The 16025-nt window shown below is 43.8% G+C and overlaps 2 protein-coding genes across 3 annotated transcripts in view; one reads left to right on the top strand and one right to left on the bottom strand.

The window, feature by feature from the left end:
• TMEM43 (transmembrane protein 43) overlaps positions 1-5659 on the top strand; it is an 18208-nt gene extending 12549 nt beyond the window's left edge. The window contains exons 12-13 of the mRNA XM_026857533.1: positions 52-261; positions 5419-5659. Coding sequence (XP_026713334.1) covers positions 52-254 — 203 coding nt within the window. The 3' untranslated portion in view covers positions 255-261; positions 5419-5659. The remainder of the gene's footprint in view (positions 1-51; positions 262-5418) is intronic.
• Positions 2822-16019, bottom strand: XPC (XPC complex subunit, DNA damage recognition and repair factor). 2 transcript variants are annotated; one of them, XM_026857361.1, is made up of 16 exons: positions 15902-16019; positions 15160-15357; positions 14184-14305; positions 13232-13355; positions 12534-12618; positions 11866-12023; positions 11540-11660; positions 10078-10167; positions 8702-9637; positions 8089-8249; positions 7750-7831; positions 6357-6491; positions 5688-5857; positions 5376-5469; positions 4766-4855; positions 2822-4134 (listed from the first exon to the last, which is right to left on the bottom strand). In XM_026857361.1, exons 1-16 carry the CDS (start codon positions 16000-16002, stop codon positions 3922-3924), a joined length of 2880 nt encoding a protein of 959 aa, XP_026713162.1. In that variant the 5' UTR covers positions 16003-16019; the 3' UTR covers positions 2822-3921. The 2 variants fall into 2 exon arrangements, with proteins under 2 accessions (XP_026713162.1, XP_026713161.1); XM_026857360.1 differs by having other exon boundaries at positions 15160-15358; positions 15894-16019.
• Between the last annotated feature and the right edge of the window lie 6 nt (positions 16020-16025).

The raw sequence follows: 16025 nt of genomic DNA on the forward strand, positions 1-16025 counted from the left end.
TCTAAACTGTCATCTTGTCAACTGTTATCCCTTGTTTAATTCTTCCTGCAGTGGACTGGTTTCCCGTGGTGAGAGATCTGGTTAACGTTGGACTAAAAGCATTTGCCTTCTGCGTAGCCAGCTCGCTGTCGCTGCTGACCATCTCCTTTGCCTGGCTCTTCTACCGCCCGCTCTGGGCTCTGCTGGTCGCCTTGCTCTCTGTAGTTCCCATCGTGGTTGCAAAATCTCGTGTTCCGCTGAAGAAGCAGCAGTGAGAAGGAGGTGGGTTGGTCGGGTTTTGTGCTGGATCCTGGTTAGGAACTTCTCAAGTGTGTTTCTGTCCCGGTTACTGCAGCGTGCTTGCAGCCTGTCACAGCGGTGTGCGCCGGGGCTGGGGAGGGGCTGGAATGTCCTTGTTGATACACGTTATCTATGACAAATATGACTATAGGATGCTGTTTGTAAGAAGTCAGTGACGTTGACTCTGGGGAAGAAAGCGTTTTGGAGTGTCTATTGATTCAAGTGAGTGAACAAGCAGATTTGTACCTCTTGTCATTTGCTAATTCCCGCTGATTTGAGAACGGGCAGGTCCTCACTGACAAGTGGGGCACGTGGTGTGTTGGGGAGAGTGCCGGCGTCGTCCCGTGGGCCATGATCAGGTGTGGCACCTCCTGACAAACCCTCCTCTGCTGCCTTTTCTTAAATGCACAGTCATGTACACCCCTTCGGGTGCTGCATGTGCAAGTGTATCTGTTCAAAGGAAAACCAGCCAAACTTCACACAATACTTGGGTAAGATACATGCTTTTGGTCTGAGGATTTTCCACGTAAACTGAAATAATGAGTGGCCAGGTTAGCAGTGCTCTAAGGTAGGGTGGATTTGTCAGAAAGCATTGATTTCTCCCAACTTTTAAAAAGTCTCTGAAGTTGTTCTTGGTTAAGCATCCAAAAAAAGTAGCGTGGACGATACCGTGGTGTAGCTGTTGAACTTCAGATTGCACTTATTTAAGGGGATACTTGGAGGTCACTAACTTTTAAAAATAAAACCTGCTGCCTTGAAACAAAATTAACTTTTTACAATGGAATGGATGTTCTTTAAAATACTTGGGTTTTTTTTTTCTTTCTGTGCATACTGTTTCTTTCTTGAATTTCTCTTAGTAAGGACAGCAGACACACTTCATGAAATAATGGAAATAATTTTGCATGATTATTTCATAGATTTTAGTAGCCTAAACGTTGAGCTTTGTATCATGCTAGAGAAATGCCTTCTTGTAGTGTTGTGATGGCTTCTGTTTACATATTTCTGCTGCAACCAGTACTTGAGATTGGAGACTATCTTGTACTGGCTTTAAGTCTCTCTCCACCTAGTCTGGCTTCCAGATGTGCCCTCCCTGCACTACAGTGGGTTTTCTGTGAGTATGCACAATTCAGTACAGAAATAACGACCTGATTTATGCAATCCAGTTGTGAGCGTCAGGAGAAACGTGTTCCCTATCCCAAAGGAACTTGAACATACATAGAAGCAAATGTTTCCTACAAATGGTACTGAATTATAAATCGTAGATGTTTTTTGAAGTAGGAGTTACTTGATTAGCCTTAATTTTTTTTCATTCTTCTGGTATTTGAAAGTTGTCAATTCAGTCTCGTGGCTCAGTTCTGCTGGTGAAAGCAGCAGGAGTGAGTGGAAGGTGCCAGAAGCGCTGGCGGGTGTTGGTGGTGCAGGGCTCTTCCTGCTGCTCACTAACACCAACGCTGGCTCCACCGATTCAGAATTGCACTCCAGTGGGGAGAAAACCAGGTGTTGGGCTGCTGTTTTACCCGTGTGCAGACTAACCAGCGTTACCCTATTCAGAGATGAAGATACGCTTTTCTTACAGAAGTGCTGAGCTTTTGTATATTTAATAAAATACAGTTTTCAAAAGGCTGGTCTGTAGGCTTCTTCTTTATTACATTTAAGTTTTGTATGTTTTATGTCCAGGAATAGTCCAGGTACATGGAGGATTAGTTTGGAGCTGCCACATGAACTAGTTTTCTACTGTTGGTGGAGATAAATGTGCAGTTGGGTTTAGTTTATCGTGCAAATATTTCCCCATTTCAGGAAGCAAGCTCCTCAGAACAGCACAGCTGCTCTCTGGTCTCTGTACTTCTGTGGGATGAAAGGCTGATTCCAGCCCACCACGGCTTTACTCCCCATTCCTGAATAGTAACTTCTTTCCCTCCATAAGATTATTTGAAAAATACAATGGTTCGCCCTGACTGCACACAGCCTCTTGGATTTTTAGAGACTGGGGGTTTACCTATGCATCCAACAGCTTTAAATACTTTTGTCTAACTAGTGCAGGCACAGGAATGATGTTAAATAAAAGTCAGATGCCTTTCACTGCCAAGAACTTCACATTTCCCAGGCCAGGCGTGCTGGCGGAGCCAGGGCTCCCTTTCCCTGCACGTACACAAACAACGTTTCTATAGAAACAACAGCAGCAGAATTTTTCTTGTTTCCTTACCAAAATCTGACAGAACATGTACCTGATCTGTCAGTCATCTTCCCTTTCTGCTTTGGATTCCCTTAAAAAAATATTTCCTCTTATACACGGGTCGAGTCTGCTTCCCAAACCTCCAATTTAAGTTGCTTTTTTGTTACTTTAGAATTCGGTAGCAAAAACTAAACACTTGGCCTGAAGACCCTTTGTGCAAGCAGCCAGCTCTGGAATATCCTGGGACCTGATTTGTGACTTCTGGAAATATGACAGCATGTTTTTATCCTTTTCTGAGTCCTTCCAGGGGAACGGAGCTGCTTACAAGAATGAGCTGGCTGGAGGGCAGGTGTAACAGACAACACAACCTTTTTCCATACTTTATTTTGTTCTACAAATACAGTACAAAAATAGAGGTTTTTTCTGAACATAATTAAGTGTAAGCCATTTTCTTGCATTTCAATCTTTCCTCTGTGACAATTCCAGACTCTTTTCCTCTCTATGTTTGAAGAGACAGTGTCAGTGTAATTTAGTTATAAAAATACTGCTAAAGACAGATCAGCATTTCTATTGCAAAACTGCAGGAAAAGCTTGTGTAGATTTAACATTCCTCTCTCAAGAGTTTTTAAGCTTAGGTACTGGGTAACATTTACAAGAGCTCTAAATTTACAAGGTTTCAGTGAATTTTGTTTCTGATGATGACACTTAGCCAGTTTTACATGTTTTGCTCCAGAACCCATCCACATGGTCTTGGTAAAACAAAACAGAAACAAATACTTACATATTCAAATTACTTAAGAAGACATATTTAACCTTAAGTTTGAAATGAGGACAGGGCTTCTCCCTTCTAATGCACAAGATTTCTGAAAGTAAAGGAAGATTGTAGGCTGAAAAGGCAACAGAGTTTTTGCAAAAGGCAAGTGTTCTTTAGAAAGTAAATTTTCAGATTCCTCCATATCTTTACGTCTTAGAGGAAGTATTTCCCCTTCTGTGACGATGAGACAGTAAGACCAGAGCTCACCACGGATTTGGATAAGGTATGAACTGGAGGGCATCAGCAATCCTCGGCCAGCTCACCACAGACTACTAAATAGCAGCTGTGTGCTTTAATTCTCTGCAAGCAGGAAAAAATACAAAAAAAAAGGGGGGAAAGGCAGTGCTAATGAAAGGAATGCTCTTGAAAACAGAATTATTAGTGCTGAGTGATACAAAAGAAAGCAAAAAATCCCAACAGCACAAAGTGATCTTCTCGGAGCGTACAACTGCACATCTGCTTCTTGTAAGCCCGAGGATAAAAAGAAGAATCTAATTCCCTGTGAGAGCAAAAGAAACTCTCGATACTGAATTAGGTTGGTCCCTGGTCGCTCAGAAACGCAAGTGCACAGGAAGAGAGAGTCCTTAACTGGCAAAGGATACTTCTGTTGTGACTATTCTTGCATCTGAAAACAGCAAAGAAAAGCTTGTTCTGATCACAGTTTCTCAAAAGGGAACAACTGTGCTGCTTCTCCTCTCTTTTCTCTCTTGCTCTTTCTGGTTGTCTTCTCTTCTTTTTTCTTCTCTAACTGGCGATTTTGGGGCCACAAAATGGCCGTGTTCTCTACTGCGGTCTCTGAACTGGGACCTCCTTCTTCATCCGAAGAGAATCCCGCTCCTTTCTCTGTCTCGTGTGCCGACGGCTCAGCCTGGAAACGACAGGCATGAAAATGGAAAAGTTGGTCTAGAAATCACTTGTAACTACCCCTCTGTAAAAGGGTTTGCCTTCCATCACAGTGACGCTTAACAACATTACAAAAGTTGTTTGCTCTGGTTTGGGCTTCTCACTCAGAGCACAGTGTTTCTGTTCCTGGATGTCAGCCATTCTTTCAACACAAGCAAAATATTTTCAATGACAGAAGAATAAAAATAAACCTGCTTGAAAAAGATCATGCTCTTCACCTTTCTCAGCAGGGAAAAGACTAAGAACTAAACCATCTGACTCTAAAGCAGCTACATGTTTGGAGAGATAAATCTAGGAAGGGGGTATACTGAAACAGAAAATAATACCCAAAAAAATAATGCTTCAGGAAAACACAAATCTTTTGTTAAACAATAACGAATCTTCATGAACATAATCACACTGAGTTTCTGGTGTTGTTTTTTTTATTAGTTGCTAGTCACATGCTAACAATAGGAAAGAAGATTTTTGAGCAACTGCACTCTGGAGGTTCTCCACTCTACAGCTGGAAATAACACATTGGAAAGACTGGAAAAAAGTCTCTTGGTAGAGAAACATCATCCTGAAAAAAAAAAATCACTAACAGAAATGCAGAATACCTTGATGGAGTAGCGTTGCTTCAGCCTCTCTCTGATGAGAAGTCCTTTTGCCAGCAGCTTCCAATTCCCCAGAGCTCTCTTCTCACGTTTCTGTATGGGATTGTTATTGAAAAGAGACACATTTACTAATATAAGTTTCAGTGTATTTACACCCACAGAAGATGGAAGTTTGAAGATTTTAAACTGCCATTAAAAAACCCATGCCAATTTAAATGTGCCACATTAAAAGATTCCAGACTAGTAGGATTCTTAAGAGTAAAATGTATTGGTGTGCAATTATCTGCTAAATATATAAATTACTGTCACTTTCTAATGTGCACCCTGACAGTGGAAATTACACCAGAACCACCTCCAAAACTAACCCCCATCTGTGTATTCCTCGTTTTTCTTTCCCAGCAGCTGTGGAAAACTACTCCAGAGTATGTACTATTTCAGATATTGCTACACACTGGTACTGCACCCCACTTCCAGCCCAAAATGGGGCATCTGGGGGATGCCACCAGCCCCTCACCGTCACAGGGCTCCGTGTCTGTTGCTTACACAGCCCACAGTTTCAATTAGATTTACTTAATAAATGTAACAGTAAGGAAGCTGCAAAAATAATTCTCACCTCCTTCTCCTTCTTTTCTATTTCTGCTTGTTCATTCTCCCAGGCAGCCACGAGGACCTCTTTATACTCCTCACAGACAACGTAGCCATCAGTACTAGGAAGGAGAACACAATACTCTGTCAGCTACTAGAAGAAAAAGGAAGCAGATGCCTGCTGCTGACCCAGCCGAACGAAAACCTACTCAATGCTGACAGAACCGTCTATCTCCCAGGATCTAAGCGTGTAACTCATCACATGTACTCCTTAACACGGGGTATGCAACTTCTGCAGGACATCAAAATCTGTCAGCGGCAACAAAGCACCTTTACGTACACTGGGTGCGAGTAGCCGCCATGGAAATCAAATCCAGTGATGGCTTGAGCACAGTCAATGTCCAACTTCCGCGCCACTCTGTTCAGATTTGGGAGTCTCAGCTGCACACAGCCAACGGGTAACATGGATGGCAGGAAGAGATAGACATTTCCATACTCATTCCGAGGAACCTGTTATTGCAAAATTAAAAGAGAAATGGTGACGCTCCTGCTCTCTGGAGAGAGGTGAAAATGAAAAGCAACTCAGGGACTCTCCCTGTCTTCTGATCTGCTACATTCCACTCCAATATTCGATTAATATTCACATGACAAAGCACAAGCCTAGATTTTAGCTGCATGGTTATCTCCTAGCTATGTTCTCTGCCCTTGTTACTGAGCCTATAATGCAGAGAATTAGCAAAACAAGCACAGGCTAGGAAAATCAGGTCAATAAAATGATAAAAGTTAGTAGTCTGCACTGCTAGCACTCATTGCTTGTCCTCAGGCAGGCAAGGCCTCAGTGAAGTGTTGACCATTTCCTCCTGGGTACAGTTACCTCTCAACTCTTAATCCCAAATCCAGATGTTACAGACTGATCTCACCTCTGAAACATGCAACTTCTGGAAAAATACAGCCCACAGCTCCATACAAAGCCCTTCCTTAAACACCAGCCCTCTGCATTCCTTACTACCTTTCCATCCACTGCTATAGGTGGCTGATACTCCTCCGTCTGCCAGCGACCGAACAGTGCCAGGTCCTCTCTGTCCTGGTTTGCAGGCTCTGCCAGGCGTGCCTTCCTTGCCTGGTTGGAAAATCCCTTCACCATCTGCGCAAATACAACGACCAAGCCTGTAACACCACCACAACAAGTTGCCAGCGATTTCAGACTTTCCTAGGACATCGAAGGAGAAGGTCTGGGAGAGAAGAAATGCCCAGTTCCTAGCTTCAGTATCCATTGCTTATAAATGTGTATTGGCTTTGTGTGGGAAGGTTTTGGTAGTGGGGGGATACAGGGGTGGCTTCTGTGAGAATTCAGCAGTTCAGGGGTGACAGAATTCTGTGTAGAAACTTCCCCCATGTCTGATAAAGCCGTTGCCAGATGGACCCGCTGCTGGCCAAGGCTGAGCCCATCAGCGACGGCGGGAGCGCCTCTGGGATAATGTATTTAAGAAACGGGTAAAAAAAAAAACCTGTGGGAGAGCAATTGCAGCCAGAGAAAGGAGTGAGAACACGTGAGAGCAAGAGCTCTGCAGACACCCAGGTCTGAAGGGGAGGGCAGGAGGTGCCCAGCATCGGGGCAGAGGTTCCCCTGCAGCCCGCGGTGCAGCCCATGGTGAGGCGGCCGTGCCCTGTGCCCAGGGAGGTTGGGATGGAGCAGGTTCCCCCTGCAGCCCAGGGAGGACCCCACAGCAGAGCAGGGGAAGAGGCTGAGGAGTCCTCCCCTGAGGAGGAAGGAGCGGCAGAAACAACGGGGGATGAACCGACCACAACCCCCGTTCCCCATCCCCCTGGAGACACACAAATTGGGAGTAAAGTGAGCCCAGGAAGAAGGGAGGGGTGGGGGGAAGGGGTTTTAAGATTTGGTTTTATTTCTTCTTACCCTACTCTGATTTGATTGACAATAAATTAAGTTACTTTTTCTAAGTTGAGTCTGTTTTGCCCATGATTAGTGAATGATCTCTCCCTGTCTTTATCTCCACCCACAAGCCTTTCATTAATTTTCTCTCCCCATGCAGTTGAGGAGGGGAGTGGCAAAGTGGCTTTTGGCATCCAGCTAAGGTCAATGCACAGCACCTGTATGCAACAGGGAGCCAGATCCTGCAGTTCATATAAAATGTTGGGATGCCTTTGGAGAAGATGAAAGGGTGCAGTTCTGATACCCTTGGGGTGGGAAGAAGAGCTAGCTGGGCTTTGGGGAGTATACAGCAGCTGTAGGCAGACAGATTCACAATGCAGCTACCACAAGTCACACAAGCAAGTGAGAAACCTGCATCTGCTGGCAGAGAGAAGGCAAAAACCACAACAGAACTGAGCTTGAACTTCAGACGGCAGATGTGTTGCGCAGAGGGAGGACAAACCCCTACCTTGTAAGGCACTTCTCCAATTCTCACCACTCGAGCCTGCTTCAGCCAAGTGTCCTTGGAGTGCAGCGTGTGTACGCAGTCTCTGAAAAGGCCAGAAGGAAGCTACTATAAGAGTTCTGAAGTCTCTTCAGAAGAGACTTCAAAACTGTTCATCACGTGTTAGGAATGGTAAAAAAAAGCCTGTAAGTGATACGCAAATGCTCTCTGAGCAGCTGAATGCCTCACCCTGTCTATGCCTGTGGCCTGAGATACTGCTGATGCTATCCTGGTCTTCACACAAATTAGCTCTTAAATTTGTTACAAAAATCAGTCGCACATGACAACACATGCACAGCTCACCTGGAGTAGACGGCCTCTCCCCTGCAGTACCCCAGGATAGCAGCTGACTCCGGGTAAATCGCCTGGTATTTCAACAGGTGCCTCCTCAGTGCATAAAGAGGGTGGTTTTTGTACTCTCCAATTGTTGTTGGTAGAGGTTGATCTTGAAGCTTAACTTGAAACTAGGAATTATACAAAGAAGAGTGATTTCACAACTCTCTTGCACTACCCTTTGTAAGAAAAGAAGGACGATTATAGTAAGGATCAAAGGAAAAAAACACTGGAAACTTAATCAGATCAGCAAACATTCTTGCTGCAAACAGGTACTTAGATGTGCACCCAGATCTACATATTTTAAAGACTCTCTGAGGAGCGTGATGCTAAACTGTACAGTAAGTTTCCAGCATGGGCTGTCCAGTACTTTTGCTAGACAAATTTCTCTGAACAGCTTCCATTTGATATTATTTTAATCTATCATTGTATATTTCCTTTAATACATGCTCAGTCTGAACATTTCAAGTTCAAATACACATTTCCTCCCTCCTGGAAAGATTCCTTATGATTTTTGCCTGAATGAGAACCCCAAGACTGGACTCCTGGCATTAAATGTTCTGAATAACCTATTGCTATTTACCTCATTTTCCTCCTTCTTGTCTCTTTCCACATAAGGACTTTTATATGGCTGCAGCGTGTCTTCCCACCACTCCGGGTCCACACGGTTCTTCCTTGTCGCGGTCATCCACACCGGGTCGTACCTTTGTGTCACATCCCTGACGCTCCCATCGTTGTCAAACCCCACAACGTAGGAAAGCGGCTTTGTGGCGTACGTGAAGCACAGCTGGGGCTGGCCAACGTTGCCATGAACACAGTCCACGCACACCCACTTGTCCTCATGTTCAAGGAAAACCTCCAGCCACTGGTCTGTGCCCAACACTTTCCTCACCTCCTGCTGTCCATCTTCCTCATCACTAGAAATTATTTTGTTTCTCTTTTTCTGTGCATGAGGCAAGGCTGGAGCTGTACTTTTTGCTGGTTTAGGCTCAGCTCCACATGAATTTCTGGACAGCCTCGATTCTGAAGTCTCAGTTTTCAGGCTTTTTATAGCTGTTACCTTTGGCTTCTGGGAGCCCAGTGACCTCCTCTGCCTTTTAGAGACAGTTTCAAAATCCTCATCAGAGACATCACTCTCCTCCTCTGAAATCTCAAAGTCCGAAACACTGTCCTCATCACTTCCACTCTCTTCTTTGTAGCACACCTTGGAGGCCACTCGTCTCCGGCGATCATTCTTGGGCCTGACTGGCACATCTTTTTCTGCTAAGCTGCTCTCCTCGTTAATACACTCCTTCTGTTCCTGGTTGCCTGCAGTCAGCTTTGCCTTGGGTGTCCTTTTGGTCTGAGCAGTTTTGGGTTTCTTTGGCTCCTTGTTGCCTTCTTCACTCCCTGAGGATTTCTCATCCTGTTTGGCTTTTTTGCAGGGGCATTTTTTTGCTGCAGCTTTGGGTGTCGTGGCAGAGCTCTCCTGCGCCTCAGAGGTACTGCTGAGAGACTGCCTCTTGGATGAGCTTTTTCCCTGTGAAGAAAGAGGCTAGGTCACTTTTATCTCCATGGCTAAGAATATGTTGAAAAAAGACTGAAATCAGTGTGAGGCACATGCAGACCGAAGGTTGGCGGGCATGGACAATCTGCATGTCTCAGGGACTTGAAACTTCAGGCAAATGGCTGAAGACAGGTGTACTCAAGCAGCAAGTGTTTCCTGTCTGAATTTTAAGGAAATTAAAAACCAATGAAGCATAACAAGTCTTTGCGAAAACACACAAAATTGGTAACTTTTTTAAAGGAGAAACCTAAAAATTAAGGGTTTGCACCTTCTGCACTACAGACAACAGTCATCACCCTGGTTCAGGGCAGTAAGCGATTCACTTCAAGCTCCAACAGCCAGAGTTTTTTCAATCCCACTCTCTAAACCAGTGACTTACTTATTCCTTATTCCACACACCCAACAAAAACTACCTTTGCTTTTGTCTCCTTGAGAGGAACAGGCTGAAAAGACAGCACAAGGCGACACAGCAGCTGTAACGCTCGCAGAATAATTAAAAAGATCTGCAACAGAAAAAAAGCATGTTTAACCTATTTTCAATGTCCATAAAAAGAAACTTCTTGAAACTCTTTTACAGTCTGGGTTCTGTCACAAATCATTTCTATTCTTACCTTTTACCCAGTGCTGTATACAGTAGGTAGCCCAACTGCTGTAGTATTAAAGCATCGCAGAGTCTTCTCTGGCTCTTAGTTATGTTACTACTATTATTATCTGTTAATTTACAGAGGAGGAACCAATTCCTAAAGAGGCTAAATGACCCATCCTGCTGGAGCAGACGCAGTAAGTCACCCAAATCCCATCTACCCTATCAGTCTCTCGTTCTTAAGGAAAAGTGAGTAAGATGACTCTAAATGCTGCCTCTCAAAGGTGGCCAAAGCCAACCACAGCCCATCAGCTGAACCCAGCAGAAACACCAGCCACCCAGAGAATGTCATCAGTCACAACTGAGTGGCTAGCAGCTGTGACCTGGCACCTGCCTTCCTGCATGGGACTCAACTGAAGCTGCCTAAAGCAAGGCTTGCTTTGACTTTTGCTCCTGACCCAGGAAGTGACATCTCTGTATTACCCACAGCAAGGTTGCAAAGCCACCACAACATCTGCTTCCTGTTTTGCAGCAAAGAAGCTGCAACATCCCTCTTTATCAGTGACAGGGCAGAGCTGCAAACCATGCACCTACAAAGCAGCAACTTGTTTCTGCTCTTTTAAATGTCCCATTGTCAATTTGATCTTCTAAGTTTCCCCCTCCCTCAGTTGTTTTACCAGAATTTCTATCTGACTTGAAGCAACTGACTCCACTTTTTCCCTTAATCAAATTCCACCATGAGATGACTGTAGAGTTGAAGTCCTTCTGAAGCCTTGGCCTTGGGCTGCTCTAAATCAGACCTCAATTCCTTTGCCCTTCAGTGGTGACTCATAGTAACAAATTATCAACCCTCAGCTCAAAGATCTCTAAAGAGTTTCTCTGGCTGCAAGTAAGCCCAGGAATTTCTTCACTCAAATTCGTATTTCAGAAGAAACCTAGTAAGTTGGTTTTCTTTGATCTACACTGCTAAAGCAATATAAAGAAGCCAAAACATACTTAGGAACAAGTAGCTCTATACACTATACATAAAGCCATCCACAGCAGAATGCAGAGCACACAGTGACACCAACCAGCACCAGAGGCTCCAGTTAGGCACAGTTCAAATGGAATAATTTAATCACAGAAGGACTACAGATAAAACCACAACAAAAAGCCACAGAATCACCTACTTCACCTGTTTGTTTTCTTCAAATCCATCCCTCCAACACCACTTTGTGTGCAAACCAAGAGCACTACAGCACTGACCCAGCATCCAAACTCAGCAACCAACCCTGCACTTGCCAGCTACTTACATGAACCAACTCTTCGTCGTCTCGTGCAGCGTAGATGGCAAAGCGCCTCTCCAAGGTCGCCTGCAGGGGCTCTCCTTTTTCGGTGGAAAGCTCATCATTGACAGTGAAGGTTCCAACAAACCTGAAATATGAGACATATTGTCTAGTGCTTGTGACTGTGTTCTTAAACTTCAGAGTTCATCCTTTCCTTCTGTAAAAAGGACAGACTCTCACCCTTGTATTTAAAATCAAAAAAATCACTGAAAATTGGTAATTCCATTTACCCCTCTCGCTCAACCCTGGCTCTACATTCTATATGATAGCGTGATTAGGAGACAGAGTTTTACCATTTCACCAAGTTGGAAAGGTAGAGGAGGTCCACTTGGCCTGCAGACACTTTTGTGAAGTGGGTGGGGATGATGGATAGACCAATGGCATGAAGATCTGGCTGGCTGCAGATCCTGTTCCGATAGAAACCATTTGCTAATAAACACAAGAGGTGAACCTGAGAGAAAAAAAGTTTCTATAGTGAGTTCACAAGAGATTTTCTTTGCTGGAATTATTGTCCATGGTATAGACAAGGAAGGCTTCACTGCTTCTTTTAACCAAAACAAGCAGCAGTGAAGCCTCCCAGGCACACACAGGGTGGACATCGGGCTGCCTGCAGATTACCATCAGAAGACAGCAAAGCTGTGAAGTCCCTGTCAGCGCCTCCTGCTCTACATGACTGACACTTTAACCCCGACAGAACGAGCAGATACACACTCAATGGATAAATATGCACCTTACTGACATCTGGTTTGATTTAGAATTTTACTAATGCAGTCACTAATGTTTCTAGCTTACAGTTTAGAAGTATAACGAGCATTTGTCAGGACTACATCCTTTTTATTTCTTTGCTTCTAGCCATGGCCCCAAATTATTTGATCAAAATTAAGTTTCTTCTTCATTACGAATCAGTTCAGATATCCTTATGCTCAACTTTTTCTCTGCCAGGTTTCTCTGTGACCAATACCTTATGTGTGTCCTCACGAACCTCCTTGCTGAAACGTTTCATCATTCTCCGTAGATACATCTCAAACTCAGCTTTCCTTTTTTCTCTGCATAAGATTACAAAAGAAATGGATGTTGTGGGTTTTCTATGGACCTGCCTTTCTAGATTCCTGAACTGGATCAGTTCACAAAGAGAATCTTCTCTGCAAACTTCACAAAAGTTTAGCTACTGCCTGTGTGAGTAGGCACGCAGTTTGCATATGATTAATGAACTGTGAACTCCATCTACCCGACTACTGAGAGCCCGGGTATATTCAGAAGGCCTAAATTCTACCTAACTTTATGTGCCTGCAGTTTCCTACTAGACAGCTTTGGACAGCTCCATCCTAAACTTTAAAATTCACTGTCTGAATTGTTTGACTTTTAGATTACAGCTAGCATTCTGTTCAGATTTCTGGAAAAACGTCTTTCTCTTCTTTGATGAAATCTTTTAACTAAGAGGCTGAAAAGCCTCCATTCCCACCAACATCCACTGAAGACTTCTGGTAAAATTGTCATGTGTAAACTGTTCTCCATCCCATGACCTCGCATCATTCCAACTCAATAGCCTGCACAAAGTGGGGATTTCCATGCAGAACACAGCAAGTCAGTGACAGTCAAGACTGAGCATATTTTTAACTACATCCCTCAATGGCCCTCCACTGTCTTCCCTGTTCTTACCTCCTCTCTCTGTTTTTCAGCTGCTCTGGCGTTTCAATCTCTATCTCAACAGGATTGCTTGGCAGCACCACTGCTGGAAGAACAGCTGTTTCTTCTAACTTATCTGTGGCAGGTTCCTGGAGTTCTGGAAAAATAAAATATTACTAAATGATAAGTAAACATAGAATAGATGCCCCAAGGATATGTGACAATGGGTAAGAATCTACCTAACATGTTCAAACAACCTACATACAGAACATCCCTAGTAATTACCAGCTCCTGGATCTTCTGTAACACTGTGTGTGCTCAGTTATTTCAAATAACTGTGGGCCACCAGCCACTTGCTTTTGAGGAATCAGCTCAGCACAGTCTAACAGCAAGTGGCTGCCACAGGCAAACTCAATGAAGAGACAGGTGAATGAAACAGATGTGACTTGCAGGGTACTTGCAGAGTAGCAAAGAACAAAACTGACAGCTGTTCACTTTAGAAGGCATAAATCCCTAGCAGCAAAATAGGATGGTCATCATGATTCTTATCACAGCTTGCTTAAGACCACCTAATCATACAGCTCAGTTGGTTTCATCTCCACTCTCCTTTACTAGGAAGTTGTAGTTTTGAATCTTCAAACTGAGCCATTCATAGCTGCTCAATACTAGACAACACAAACAGCTGAGAAAGTGCTTTGTACGTGGTAGCATAATTTTAACATAAGCCAACAAATAGTCATATTCAAGGCACTAGTATCATCAGGTCAGTAGTTATCTGGCTTTTTTTTAACTTTGGAACCATTCTAAAAGCATTGTAAGATATGAGCTTTTAAAGATACAGATATGCACATGGAGTATACTTTAGATATACAAAGTATACCTGAATGTGTTTACCTGAATGCAAGTAAGAAATGGTTCAAAAATCAAATCACAAAAGTGTATAAGAATATTTACTCCTTAAAATGAATAAATATGCAATTGTTACCATCCACATCCTCCCATTCATCTTCACTTTCATCATCATCACTGTCAGTATTGTCTTCATCCATCTCTTTTTTAACAGGAGATTCTCTCTTCATCTCCTTCTGAGGGGGCTTCAGCGAGTCACTGTTAAAATTATCAAAATGGTTTTAGCATCAGGAAACGTAGGTGCTTGTTTAATTAAGAAAAATAGAGAAAGCACACACTAAAAATAGGGAAATAAATGAAGCATGACCTCTGCATCAGTAACCAACAGACTGAATATTTAACAATTAAACCACAATTTGCTTCTCTGTAAAGCAAACCATCTTTGCCATAAATAACCAAGGGCTTCATGGAGCAACATTTTTTCAGTTCAAACTTAGGTTCTGATTCCGCAAGGATGTTTAGAAAGGAAGATGCCTGGAACCTACAAAAGGCCCCATCCTTCACAACAACTTGTACAAATGAGTACTTGGAGAAATGGTTCACCAAATCACTTGTTCTCACCAACTGTTTCGGTGTTCTCACCCACTGGCAAATGTTTCTGAGACCAATCAGTTTCATTTCTTTTTATTAATTCATTTGTTATAGCAGTCTACACGGGCAGACCATGCTATTATATCTGGATTCCAAAAACCACCAGAGATCGCTATGTTGGAAGATTTCTACTCATCATTTTAAACCCAAATCTCAGGCCAACATTTCTATTAATGCTGGATTCCATATTGCCTCCCTAGTCCTGCGTAAAAACTGTAACAAATGAAATAAAATTTTGTATTTGAAAAGGCTCACATATTTGCTTCCTATACAGACTATCTTCCTCAGGACTGACTCTGCAAGGAATAAGACAGTACTTCTGTTCAGCTGTGTGACACAAATGTACTAAATTGGACTGACAGCCTAAAATAAACTGCTGACACACACATATGCAGCACCAGGCTCTAAACAAATAACATGAAGAGAAAGTTCCTATAGACTTGAATGATGAGTAAACATACCTGCATGTTTCCTCTTTGTTATGACTCCCTTTATTTCTAGTATTTTTTTTATTTTCTTTTATTAGTGATTTTGCCCCTTTCTGTTTTGAAGGCTTATTTGCTGAGTTGGAAACTCCAGTATCATAATCTTCTTCCTTCTTCCTAGATGGAGCTTTTGAATCATTCTTCTTTACACTGGGCTTTTTCTCTTCAAAATTACCTGCATGGGACAGAAGAAAAGAAGAGATGTTAAGGGATGAGTTTCATCTCCATGGTAATCAGAAACAATACTTCCACAGACTTCATTAGAGCCACCTACAGGAAAAAGTAAGCACCCACAATGACAAGCATAAATCTGTAAGAACTGAACAACCTGTTTAAAGAAAATACAATAATGTAAGGCACAAAAAGTACATAAAGATTCCGACAGCCAGTGGGTCAGCTGAAAAACAAGCATCGCACTTGCCACTCACAAGAAATTATTATTTCGGGAGGCTGCTCCAGAGAACCTTTTTCCGGGCACCTCCTGGGACACGGACCCGCGGGTCACGGCCGAGGCGACACAAACCCTCCCCGGGTCACTCAGCGCCCGATTTTCGCCAGAGCTCCCCGCACGCGGAACCGAACCCCCGGCTCTGCGCAGACACTTGCCCGCGGCTCCAGCCTGAGGGAACGGCCCTTGCCCGCCCCCCCGACACCGCCGGCAAACACCAGAGGCCTGAAGCGGCGCGGCCCGTCCTTCCTCCCGCACTCACCCTCCTCCTCCTCCTCCTCCTCCGGCTCGCCCCGCGGTGCCCCCAGGCCCCCGGAACGCCTCTTGCTGGCAGCCGCCGGCCGGGGCGATGCTTTGCGCTTCCTGGCCATGGCGCTCCCCCGGCACTGGGCAG

Source organism: Athene cunicularia (genome assembly GCF_003259725.1).
Source record: "Athene cunicularia isolate RWA chromosome 12 unlocalized genomic scaffold, athCun1 chr12_part1, whole genome shotgun sequence".
NCBI classification, from domain to species: domain Eukaryota; kingdom Metazoa; phylum Chordata; class Aves; order Strigiformes; family Strigidae; genus Athene; species Athene cunicularia.